At 48.4% G+C, this 11,530-nt stretch overlaps 1 protein-coding gene across 1 annotated transcript; it reads right to left on the reverse strand.

The window, feature by feature from the left end:
* Nucleotides 1-1,681: 1,681 nt before the first annotated feature.
* Nucleotides 1,682-11,327, reverse strand: LOC104082294 (serine/threonine-protein kinase SBK2-like). The gene is made up of 4 exons (XM_009585370.1): nucleotides 11,268-11,327; nucleotides 3,463-3,658; nucleotides 2,494-2,696; nucleotides 1,682-2,251 (listed from the first exon to the last, which is right to left on the reverse strand). The coding sequence occupies exons 2-4, from the start codon at nucleotides 3,647-3,649 to the stop codon at nucleotides 1,682-1,684; spliced, it is 960 nt and encodes a 319-aa protein (XP_009583665.1). The 5' UTR covers nucleotides 3,650-3,658; nucleotides 11,268-11,327.
* Nucleotides 11,328-11,530: the final 203 nt, after the last annotated feature.

The following is an 11,530-nucleotide window of genomic DNA, read 5'->3' on the forward strand; positions in this document are numbered from 1 at the left end:
GAGGTTGGGGAACTACAGAAGAGTGTGTGCAGGAAAGAATCTGAGGTGAAAGAAAAGCCTCTTTAGAGTGGGGCTGGAATAGTGCATTTTTAGAAGTTACAAAGCCAATGAGAATGGGAACTGAGCTGTGGACGTTTCCAGCAATAGGATCAGGCTAAGAGCTGGAAGGAATTACCAACAGCATAATCCTGGGAACTAGAAAGAGGTGGCAAAGTGAGAAGAGCTTCTGAACTCTAATTCTCTCCTTGCTACCTCTTTCCAGGATTAAAATGTGCACCTAGAAGGACATTGGGGGGATTAGGAGAGGTGTGTTGCTGGGGAAGGTGATAGGAAATGGAAGAAGGAAGGTCTTCTAGAGGGGTAACCAGGCATCTAAAAGAGCATGAAGGACATTCTCTTAGGACCTGAAGGCAGTACAAGGGAGGAGATGTGCTTGGGCTGGCATTGGATAGTCTTGGAAATGGTTCCTTGGGACTGAAGGATTCAGGAGAATAGGAGCAGGGAAGAAGTGGTAGTGGAGGCTCTTACAGAGAGGGGCTGGTTCTATGAGGAGGGAGCAGTCAGTCTGGAGGAGGATGAGGAGTGAGAGAAGGCAATGGTGTAGGACTGCTGGGAGGTATCGCTAGGGGAATTTTTTTGCTGGGGTTATTCATACGGCTAAATTTGTGCAACCTGTGGTTACAGCTCCTCTGTTAGCCTTTCCCAGTGACGCCCAGGCCAACCATCCTCACAGTGTTACTGTCTTCTCAGCTGAATCATACATGTGGACATTTGTGGCAGTGAGCTCACCTCTCCACTTGCACCTAAGCCACTCGAAGAGGAAAGGGGTGAATTCTGCTTCAGCAGGGCTGTCGGTGTTTGCAGAAGGCCATTTTCTTCAGCGATGGGAACTTGTGCAAACTCATACTGAGACTCCTGCTGCTAACAACCCTCTGCCCAGAAGAGCCCATCTGTCACCTGGTCCTGAACACAAGGAAATGGGAAGAAATGCATGGCAGCGGGCAGGTTACAGGGCCTGCAATTCCCTGTTTCTCCAACACCCCACTTCCATGGCTCCCACCACCTTCTCAATGCCACCATGAGTCCCTAGCTACCATCTGCAGCCACATGCTGGGGGCTCCCCAGCACCTCCACCCCACCAGCCTGAAGCCACCCTTCAAGGGTCCTGGTGGAGGTCCAGGCAGCATCCAAGGGTGGCCCCTGCCTTGCGCAGGTTGTCCTGAGATGACTGCAGGCTCTGTCATGCCCCTGCACTCCCACAGCAAGCGGGCCCCCACAGGCATTTTATTATGAGGGAAAAGAAGCCACGTACAGAAACACAAAAGTATGTATTTTGCTCTATTTCAAGACAAGGCAGGTGCTGCAGCCCTTAGATAAACCTGGAGTCTCTGTGACCAGGAAGCGAGTGGGTGCTTCACACATGGACAGTCATTTCCAAGAAAAAGGAGATGTTTTCAAGCCCCAAGGAAGCACAAGGAGGTGACACTGGGCAGCACTGAGCCATGGGGTGAGGACCATCAGCTGGGGAAGGAGTCTAGCTCCATGGTGGTAGGAACAGTGCTGCAGAGAAGTTGCTCTCTGGGCACCATGGCCTCTCACACCTGGGCCACCGTGGTGCCCCAGACCCTGAAGCCCCTTGCAGGGTGAGACCCGCCTTCCCTCACCCCATGGGGAGCGGGCTCTAGGGCTTCACTGCAGCCTCCTCGCTGCGCTCATCCTCCAGCCGCCAAGGGCAATCAACGTAGCGCAGCGCCCCGCTGACGGGGCCGCGCTTGGCGGGATCTAGGGCCAGCAGGCTCCGCAGCATCAGGGCGGCCTCAGCCGTCAGGCGTTTCCAGTGGCGGGGCAGGTCCTCCTCCAGGCCCGTCTCCTGCCATAGCATGAAGTCCTCAAAGAAAGGGTCATCTGGCAGGCTCTGTTCCCAGGGGAAGTAGCCAGTCAGCAGGCAGAAAAGCAACACGCCAAAGGCCCAGGCGTCCAAGCTGGTGTCGATGGGCACCCCCTGGGCATCAGCGGTTTTGCTCAGCTCGGGGGCGGTGTAGGGGATTACCCCAGCCACCAGCTTGAGCTTGGTACCCTTGGGCCGCGTAAGCCCAAAGTCAGTCAGCTTGATGCGCCGACACTCGGGATCAAAAAGCAGCACGTTCTCAGGCTTGACGTCACGGTACACGAGCCCTCGGCTGTGGATGAACTCCAGCGCACTCACGAGCTGCTTGGCACACTGCTTAGCGGCTGGCTCGGGGATGCCGTCCTGCACAGGGAGAGAGACAGGCGGTATGGCACACGCAGGGCACCTTGGCAGCCCTGCCAGCTGGGCTCTCACCTGCATGCTCTGCACTGGGGAAGACCTTTTCATTTCTGGTCTTGCAAGCCTGAAGCTGCTGTAGACCCCAGAGCGACCCACAGCCCATTGCCTTTATCTCCCTCCCTCCAACCCAGCCAGTCTGCACAAGGGCCAAACACTACAGTCCCAGTCCCCGTGGCCTCACTCACCCGGGGTTTGATGATAGAGATGAGGTCTTTGTGCAGTGCTGGTTCATAGAGGAAGCCATAGTACTGGCTGGACTCGATGGCAATTCCAAACATGCCGATGATGGCAGGGTGGGTGGCGAGGGAGAGAGCCACGCAATACTCGTACAGGAAGGTGTGCAGCTTGGTACTGGCTTTGGGTAGCAGCTTGAGAGCCATAGGAGTCCCTGGGGACGGGGAGAGTGGGTTAGACTCCCCTGAAAGTCACTCACACCAAGGCCAAACAGAGAGGGCACAGAGCAGCCCTGGGTCCGGACACTCACAGCCACAGAGAGGTCTCTGGCCCAAAGCTTTGTGTGGATATATCCTGTGGACACTGGATCTGGGAGCAGGCACTGCCGCTGGTGTGAGTTCTGAGCCGGTCAGTGCGTGCACAGGAGCACTGGGCAGAGCAAGGGAAATTTAGGCTACACGGGCCCATCAGTCTGAGCTGGGACTACTGGGGAGGAGTAGTGTCAGGGCCCTGTGGGCACTCACAGGCCTTAATGGCCTTGGCCAACCACACCTAGGACCTCCACTCACACCCTCTGTCCATGGGCCTTAGGGCACCATTTAAGCTCGGGCTGGGGCCTTCACTCCCTGTCTGTGTTTTGTGGTGGGAGTGCTGGTTTCCAGCTATATCACACCCCTGCCGGTGCCTAGCCATGAACCCTATTGATCCTGACTTGTGGATTGACTTCCCGGCTTGACCTTGGACCTGCCTCATCCTATAACCTTGCCTGATGTTCTGGCCTGCCCCCTGGCACCACCTGCTCCCTGGCTGGGTGCAATGGGACAGTCCCTGGCTGGGGGGGGCCCTGCCCTGCCAGTCTCCCTGGGGACCCCCGACCGTGCCTGGTGCCTGGCCCCAAGGAGCCACCAGCCCACCCAGCGCTCTGGCGAGTGGAGAGGAGGCAAGGCACAGCAGCTCGTAGGGCACAGTTGGTTCCTTACCTCTCTGCCTGTGGGTCACTAGCATCACGTGGCCATACTTGCCCCTGCCCAGCTCCCGAATAACCTCATAGTGCTCGGCCACCTCGGTGCGCACCAGGCTCTGAGCTGTGATCTGCAGGAGCTCGTCTAGCACGGTTGGTGCCGCTGTCCCTGCCGCTGCCGCAGGCACAGATGAGCTCTCGGCCATTGCTGAGTGCTGCAGAAACACCACAGCCTGAGTCAGGAACATTACAACATGCACAGAGAAAACCAGACCAGACACACCACGCAAACCATGCCATGGCAGGGGATATCTCTGCCACTTGGAGCCTGAGCACCCTTGCAGCTGTGCTAGAGTTGAGCTTGTGCTTTTATACAGTACACCTCTGGGCAAAGCCCCTCATCATATAAAAGGTCCCTGTATTGAAGGGAACCTCCTTCAGCCTTCTAATCCTTTCTAGCCTCCAGACAGATGCTTGACTCCCTCTAATTGTAGTTCTTTGGGCCTCTCATTTCAAAGACCTAGATCACCTTTCTGTGTCAGCTATACTAAAGCTTGGCATCCTCTTATTCTAGTCTCCAAGGCAACAAGCAAAACATTAACAGTCCCGGATTATCAAGAGTGACCCAGTCCTCTTGCTCTCCTTAGCCTACTGCAGCAAGGCTGTGCCTCTCAGCTCAGAAACACACCGCTACTGCTTATTGAAGACAGTCCTTGAGGTAGCAGCAGAGGCAGACTTGCACCTTAGGCAGAGGCACAGCTAGCCCATGACAAAAAAGGGATTACTAGTCAGAGGCAGTGTGCTCCTTGCAAGCCAAAGAGAGCTCAGTACCTCACACGCCTGCTGACATTTCTGACCCAAAGTACTTATCTGTGCAGCCAAGAAACTTAGGCAGGAAGGAAGCTCCAACATCAACGGCATTTTGAGCTACAGCCAGCTGCTTCAGACCCATTTCAGAGAAATGCTTTTTCAGTCCCCCCAGCCAGCTACAAGGCAGCATTTTAAGGCACCTGTGGCAGCACTCTTCCCCTGACTACCTCCCTGTGCTCTGAACACAGGCACCCCGGGCCTGGGAGCACCTCCTGGCTTTGGAGCAAGGTCACAGAACCAGAGTCACAGGATGGTTGAGGTCAGAAAGTACCTCTGGAGATCACCTAGTGCAACCTCCTGCTCAGAGGAAGGTAAGCTAGAGCAGGTTGCTCAGGACTGTGTCCAGTCCAGCTTTGAATATCTCCAAGGATGGAGACTCCACAACTGCTCTGGGCAACTTGTTCCAGTGTTCGATCACCTTTATGGTAAAAAAGTTTTTTCTTATGCTTAAATAGAAATTCTGTGTTTCAGGCCCACTGCCTTTTGTCCTGTCACTCAATATCACTAAGAAAACTCTGGCTGTGTCTTTTTTACAGGTATTTACACATTGATAAGATGATCCCCTCAAGCCTTTTCCTCTTGAGCCTAAACAAGTCCCAGCTCTCTTAGTCTCTCCTTGTATAAGAGTTGCTCCAAAATCTTAAACATCTTCACGGACTGGATTCGTCCCAGGATGTCCACATCTCTCTTCTACTGAGGAGCCCAGAACTGCCCACTACTCCAGATGTGGCCTCACTAGTGTTGAGTAGAGAGGAAAGATCACCTCCCTCAACCTGCTGGCAACATTTTGCCTAATGCAGCCCAGGATCCAACCCAAGAGACTGAGGGTTGCAGCATTCTTGGATGTGTCTTAAACAGTGTACAGTGAGACAGAGCTCTAGTGTAAAACCAGTGGCTCACCTCCTCTACACCTACAAACTCAGGGTCTCTTCCCATGAAACATTCTGACTCACATGATGCCTTTTGGGGGAGGGAATAGGACCTCACGTTGCTAAAAAGGAAGATGGCATTCTGGGAATATGAGTGGGAGCAGAAAGAATGAAGCCTTTTCCCTTAGTTTTTACATTGCTCTATCTGTGACCAGAGCTTATTACAGTTCCTTCAACTTCCAGCCCCCAGTGCTGCTAAATCTGGTTATTCTCAAGAACCCAGTAATTTAGCAACAGAATTATTTAAACCTAAGAAAACTACAAAGAGGCTGGATTTGTACAGGAGACTGGGACTACTTGTGGGAGAGTTCCCCTTCTTTTCCCTTCCCTTCTCTCCTAGTCTACATTGTTAAATCTTATCCAATTCAGAAGTACCACGTAATTGGCCCTACTTTTCTGCAAAGGCTTTGGCTTGGCCTGAAAGCCAACAGCAGTCACAGTTAGTACAGTCCATAGGGAGTTCAACAATGAACAAGTGCTTGCATGGGAGGGGATTAATGGAAGGCTGGAGAAAAACTCACAGGGAAAGACGGTCTGGAAAGTATTTTAGAGATTTTGCTTTGATGTCCTCCTGTTTGCTGCCCAGACAGCACAGCTTGCAAAATTCCACACAGCAAGGGCATCGCAGAACCCACAAATGGACCCACTCTGCTACTGACATTTCCAAAAGAGTGTTGCCACATTTAGGTGTTAAAACAAATAGCTGAAAAAGCCTTTTAAAAAGTCCTAGCTAGGAATATAGAGAAAAAAACTTAAAATGTAATAACCTTTGAAAGACATAGACCTCCCCTTGATATTAGATAGGTTAAAGCCACACTAAATAGGGAGTGGAACAACAGGAGAGATGTCTGCTTGTCTTGTGCAGAACACATTAGATTTATATTTGTGAAAAAAAAAAATCAAAAGATCTCTTCTGTAAGACAGTGTTTCTCCTATATCAAATTCATGGTCATATACAAGTTCTTGTCAGCAAATGGTTCACGATCTTCTCAGATAACCTAATTTCTCAAACTTGAGTTAGATAAAATTTCTTCCCTTGTAGGCTGGCCACCTGTTAGTGCTATCTAACCCAAAGGTTAGAATCTTCTCGCTGCATCCACTTAATGTATTATCCAATAGTGATATAATTTTCAAATATCTATTCATTAATCTGTTCTTATTTGTATTGAATTATTTATCATATGATTCATCTATTTTATTTTTTATATGATTCATTACTTCTCTCCTATTTACTGTGTGAAAACTTGTTTTTGTCAATGGGAGGATATGCTTCTCTGTATATTCTTGATTCTCCCTCCAGCTTTGGGAGTCAAAACATTTCAGTCCATAAGCTTTTGCAATAAAAAAAATCCAAAAAACTCTTGTGTCCTTCCACTCCACATTTCAAATGTACTGCCATATAGGTGGCAAGGATCCTTACTTCCATGCATGGCCCCACTGGCATGGGGGGGCAGATTGTCTGGGTACAGAGTAGAGCATCAAAGTGAAATAGCCAGCTTGGAAAAATAGATCAGCCAGGGCATACGGGTAGAGTGTCTTGAGGGACAGTGACAATCTTGTGGGTCTGATCAGGGCTCCATATGAAGCATGCCCCAGCTGCAGTCACTCCAGAACAGTGTGCAGGCTTTGGCCCTTGCTGCCCTTGAGGAAACTGATTACAGGACACAGTCCATACTTCTGGAAACAGCCAAAGTTCTCGGGTCTTTCTCTGAGATACCACTGCCATTAGCTAGGAAGCTAAGCGAGGGCCAAATTTGGGTGACCACTGAATAGAGTGTGCCTGGCTGCTACCTTCCAGAGTGCCATTTGCCCTTTGCAGAGTGACAAGCACTGGGGAGGAGGCCACCAGGGCCCTGGCCAGGATGCACTCATCATTTGGCTGTGCTGTATTGAAGGCAGCAGGCAGGGTCCTTTTCAAAACTGTTCTTTCCTCCACTATCCTTCCTGTGCTTCATCCCTGCTAGAGGTCCTGTTTCTTGGCTGTCAATGTGTGAGAAACCCTAATTCCCCAAAAGAGTCTCTAATTACAGCAGCAAGAAATTCACATCCTTTCCACCATCGGGAGATGCTTCTCAACTTCCTGAGGAGCTGAGGAGGAGCTAGCCTATGGAGATACAATGTCTTAGTCCAGGCAATGTTATTCTGGTTCTTCAACCAAAATAATTAGTATATTTGGTCCAGAAAAACACTTCATACATGTCAAGAGCCAAAGACAGTGTAATGTCTATGTAACAGAGACAGTGCTATGATGACAGAATCACAGAGGTGTTTAGGCTGGAAGGGATCTCTTGAGGTCATCTAATCTAATTCCCCTGCTCAAGCAGCGTCAGCTGAAGCAGGTTATCTAGGAAGGTGTCCAGTCAGGTTTTTAATATCTCCATAGATGGAGACTCCACAATCTTTCTGGGTGACCTATCACACTGTTTGACCATCCTCAGAGTAAAAAAAAAAAAAAAAAAAGGTGTTTTCTTGTGTTTAGATGGAATTCCTTGTGTTTTAATTTGTGCACGTTGCCTCTTGTCCTGTCAATGATCACTACTGAGACAAGTCTGGCTCCCTTTTCTCATCAGGTATTTATATACACCGATAATATCCCCCTGAGCCTTCTCTTTTCCAAGCTGAAGAGTTTCAGCTGTCTCACCCTCTCCTCATATCAAAGATGCTCCATTAAAAATGGCCTTGAGCATATGGCATGTAGGGTCCATTTTCTTGCCTGACCTTCTACAGAGCTTTAACCCAAACCAAATAACCAACAACATTTGGGGCACCTCTTAGAAAAAGTCATGCAGGCTTGATCCAAAGATAAACTTTGGTCAACTATAAAAGCCAGTGTTAACATTCTTGCTGTTATATATTTATATGATATCCTAATCCAAATTTACCTAACCTGCTGCTGAAGTTTCTCAGCTAGAGAAAAAGGTTTTTTAGTGCCTGTTATATTTCTCCTGACTCTTACAGGGTTTATATGCACGGTGGTCAGAGGTAAGACCACAGCCTATGAGAACTTACTTTAAACTACTTAGATTGAGTAAAACTAGCAGGGTACAGCCTGAAACTCAGGTTATGTATTTAACCAATGCTTTACTTAGGCTTCACAAACTATCTGGCACACTGTACTTCTCTAATGCCCACATCAGTTAGTTTAAAAACAGATAGGATGCTTCCAGAAATTGTAGTCACATTTTGAATTTTGAATAAACATCTCCATGCTCTCTGATGAAGACACCTCGCAGTCTTCTTATTGGTTAAATGCCTTCAAACAACCTTCTTTCCAATTCTCAAACCAAGGCCTTTTGTCCAGCTCTCAGATCTGTTTCATGGCTGAAGCCCCACCATTTTTCCTGCCCCCCCCCGGGGTACCGGCTGCTCCTGGGGGAATGCCTCCTGGGACACATTCAGCTAGAATTACCCTCTACCTCATGCTGTGGCCCCAAGATCTCTTTTTTCAGGAACGCCACACTGAGAAGCTGCACTACCTTACACATCCATTATGACTCCAGAATTTTTCCAAATTACGCGGGGGGGGCGGTTTGGGGAAAACTCCACTTCCTCTTCACATTCCTTTCTGGGTGCTGCCTGCCTTGTTTCTACCTGAATACTTTGCACCACCTTTAATAAAGCACATTTTGCTCAAATGGACTTAGTGTATCAAGTAATTCAGATCACTTGGTGTCTCCATTGTTATCAAATCACTGTGTTCATTTCTGTCTAAGGGCTGTGTAAGGACAGGGGTTTCCCATCAACCTCTAAATCATTGCTGGGAGTTTGGAGCAGTTCTCAGCCCAATATTGGTTCGTACAGCACCTGCCAGAAACATCCCATTCACTGGGAAAGCTATCTGTACAAATTCATCCTGGCATTGGTCAAAATCAATAAGCCACACATTTTTAATGGATTTAAAAATAAGCCCAGTATAGTGGAAATTGTCGTATTTTATTGGTGTCCTTATACTACACAATTAATTTTGTTAAATCCTGACTCTGTTATAATACTTTTACCTTTGTCAATGATCTAGAAGAAAGCACTGAAACCATCCAGAAAATGTTTGCAAATGACAAAAAATGGATTTGGGTGGATAATGCATTGCTTGATAAAACTAGTGCATGCACATACACGCATACAAAAGTGTTTCAAATGACCAAAGAAGTCAGGAGTTTAGTCTGGCATTGAGTGACAGGAAAAAAAAATGAAACGTCATATTAATCAGACAAATCTAAGTTCTTCATGCTGCTTTGTAGATAAAATGGGCACTGTGTAAACCCAGAAATGTAGATCTGGTATAGCCTCACTTTCTTTGCAGGCCTTAATATGTAGGATGATACAGAATTGCACTGGAAATAATCTACAGTGATATACATACAAATCTTAATGATACAGATACAAGTCTAAGAGAATAACGGCACAAGGGTTACTGAAGTTGCAGATTCCACTTCTGCATTCACTCTGCTGAAGAGAATGCCCAAAAAGCATCAGACGCAGGAAACATCAGCAGTTAGAGGCAAACTAGCATTTTCTAGATGCTAAATTAAGAAACTAAGGTTCACTGTAAACAGAAAAATAGATACAGCCATTCAGCTTTACATAGACTAAGATAGATTATAACAAAAGAAGAGATCTGTTCTGAGATGATGTGCCTCTTACAGTGAACTGTAGCTTCTGCAGAGGTTCCTACACACAGATGCCGTGAGACAGTCTGAAATTTAATCTCTGAAAATCAGCTGAGTTAGAAAAGCTGTATTTCTGAAGAGCTGGCCACTTGCTAATGACTTCTGCACTAGAATTGAGAATATCATGCACCAGTGGACTTTATATTTTTATTAGAAATGCATTCCTTCCATTTGCTCTGCTTTGCATTCTTCTTTATCTACTTTTTAATGATGTTTTCTGGAATGTTAAAAATATACTGATGTCAAAGCCTGGTTTCTCTAGGGTAAATTTCCTGAACTCTTCTGGACGCCAGCTGATGGGTCAACAGAATTAGCTATTGGACGTTTTCTATCTTTTTAATGGTATCGGTGACACCACAATTCAGCAAGCTAGTGCTGGTGCCCCCAGTTTGACGGAAAAAGGACCAGAGAAGAACCACAGTAATGACAACAGGGCTGACAATTACAGGGGAAACTTCCAGGGAAGCAGTCTTTTTAGCTTATCAAACAGATAGCAAAGAAGTGACTCTGTCACCTGTGTGTGCCTTTGTGGATACTAGAATTTCACTAAAGAGGGCTCTCCCAGTTAAGTAAAGGCATTATAATAGAACCGATAGCTGAAGCTGAAATAAGGCAATTTCAGACCTCAATTGCAGTGCTGATTTTGTGAAGAAGGATATTTGCCCCTAAAAATCTCACCAAACAGTATGGAAGAATATCCTTCCATCTCTGGAACTTTTAACTCGAGAATGGCTCTTTTTTTTTCCCTAAAAGGTCCACTCTGGTGCAAACCACGTTTAATACAGGCAAGAGATCAGAACAGATTATCGCAGTGGTTGTTTTGGGCCTTATTGCTGATAGATTTATGAGCTTCTTTCTAAAACTGGTCAGCAGGCTAGTGCTTAATCTCACTGCGGAGAACAGCATGACTGTCCCCTTAGCAGAACCGCATATTGCACTTCTGGGGCAGAAACACCCAGCAGCCTCCCTGGAGGTAGCCCTGTAAGCCTCTCCCAGCAAGCTGCATACGACAGTCTCCGCACAGCAGCCTCCTCGGACAAAAATCAGCAGCAATCTCGCAGGGATCAAGCCACATCATACCCTCCTCCCAACCAACCAGCCGGTACCGGGGCACCATCCCACTGGACGCAACCGGACACAGGGCAACCTTCTGGGGCAGAGCCACCTAACGAGCTCACCATCAACCAGGTGTGGGAAACGGGTGCACCCCACATTGTGCTGGCACGCTACGCCGGAGTCTCCAAAACCGGTTTGTGAGGAGTGGGTGCCCTTTTACGTGCCTGTCCAGTCTCCTTCATCCTGCCACGGCTGTAACTTCTCTTCCCACACTCCCTCCCCATCCATACCCAGCCTCTCACCTTCTCCAGCAGCGCAGCACTGACGGCCGGCCGTGGATTGCCTCGCTTCCCCCGCTGCAGCCTCTGGGCTGGGTTCAGCCTGCGCCGAGCAGCCGGAGGGGGCTGCCAGGCATTACGGGGCTAAGCGTGACGCTCCGCCCCTTCCTCATGTCTCTGGTCCTGGGGGCACACTGCCTCCCTGCTGAAGGTGACCTCCGGGAGGGAAGAAAAGAGGGGGAACAGGGGGAGGAAGAGGGCTATCCATCTGCCCCATTTACAGAGGG

This window comes from Fulmarus glacialis, unplaced genomic scaffold, assembly GCF_000690835.1.
Source record: "Fulmarus glacialis isolate BGI_N327 unplaced genomic scaffold, ASM69083v1 scaffold1839, whole genome shotgun sequence".
Lineage (NCBI taxonomy): Eukaryota > Metazoa > Chordata > Aves > Procellariiformes > Procellariidae > Fulmarus > Fulmarus glacialis.

Excerpts from the sequence above, each read along its gene's own strand:
- LOC104082294 (XM_009585370.1), bottom strand. The coding sequence starts at position 3,649 with ATGGCCGAGAGCTCATCTGTGCCTGCGGCAGCGGCAGGGACAGCGGCA. Across the intron at positions 2,697-3,462 it reads AGTGACCCACAGGCAGAGAG|GGACTCCTATGGCTCTCAAG; the intron begins GTAAGGAACCAA and ends CCCCGTCCCCAG. Across the intron at positions 2,252-2,493 it reads TCTCTATCATCAAACCCCGG|GACGGCATCCCCGAGCCAGC; the intron begins GTGAGTGAGGCC and ends CTCCCTGTGCAG.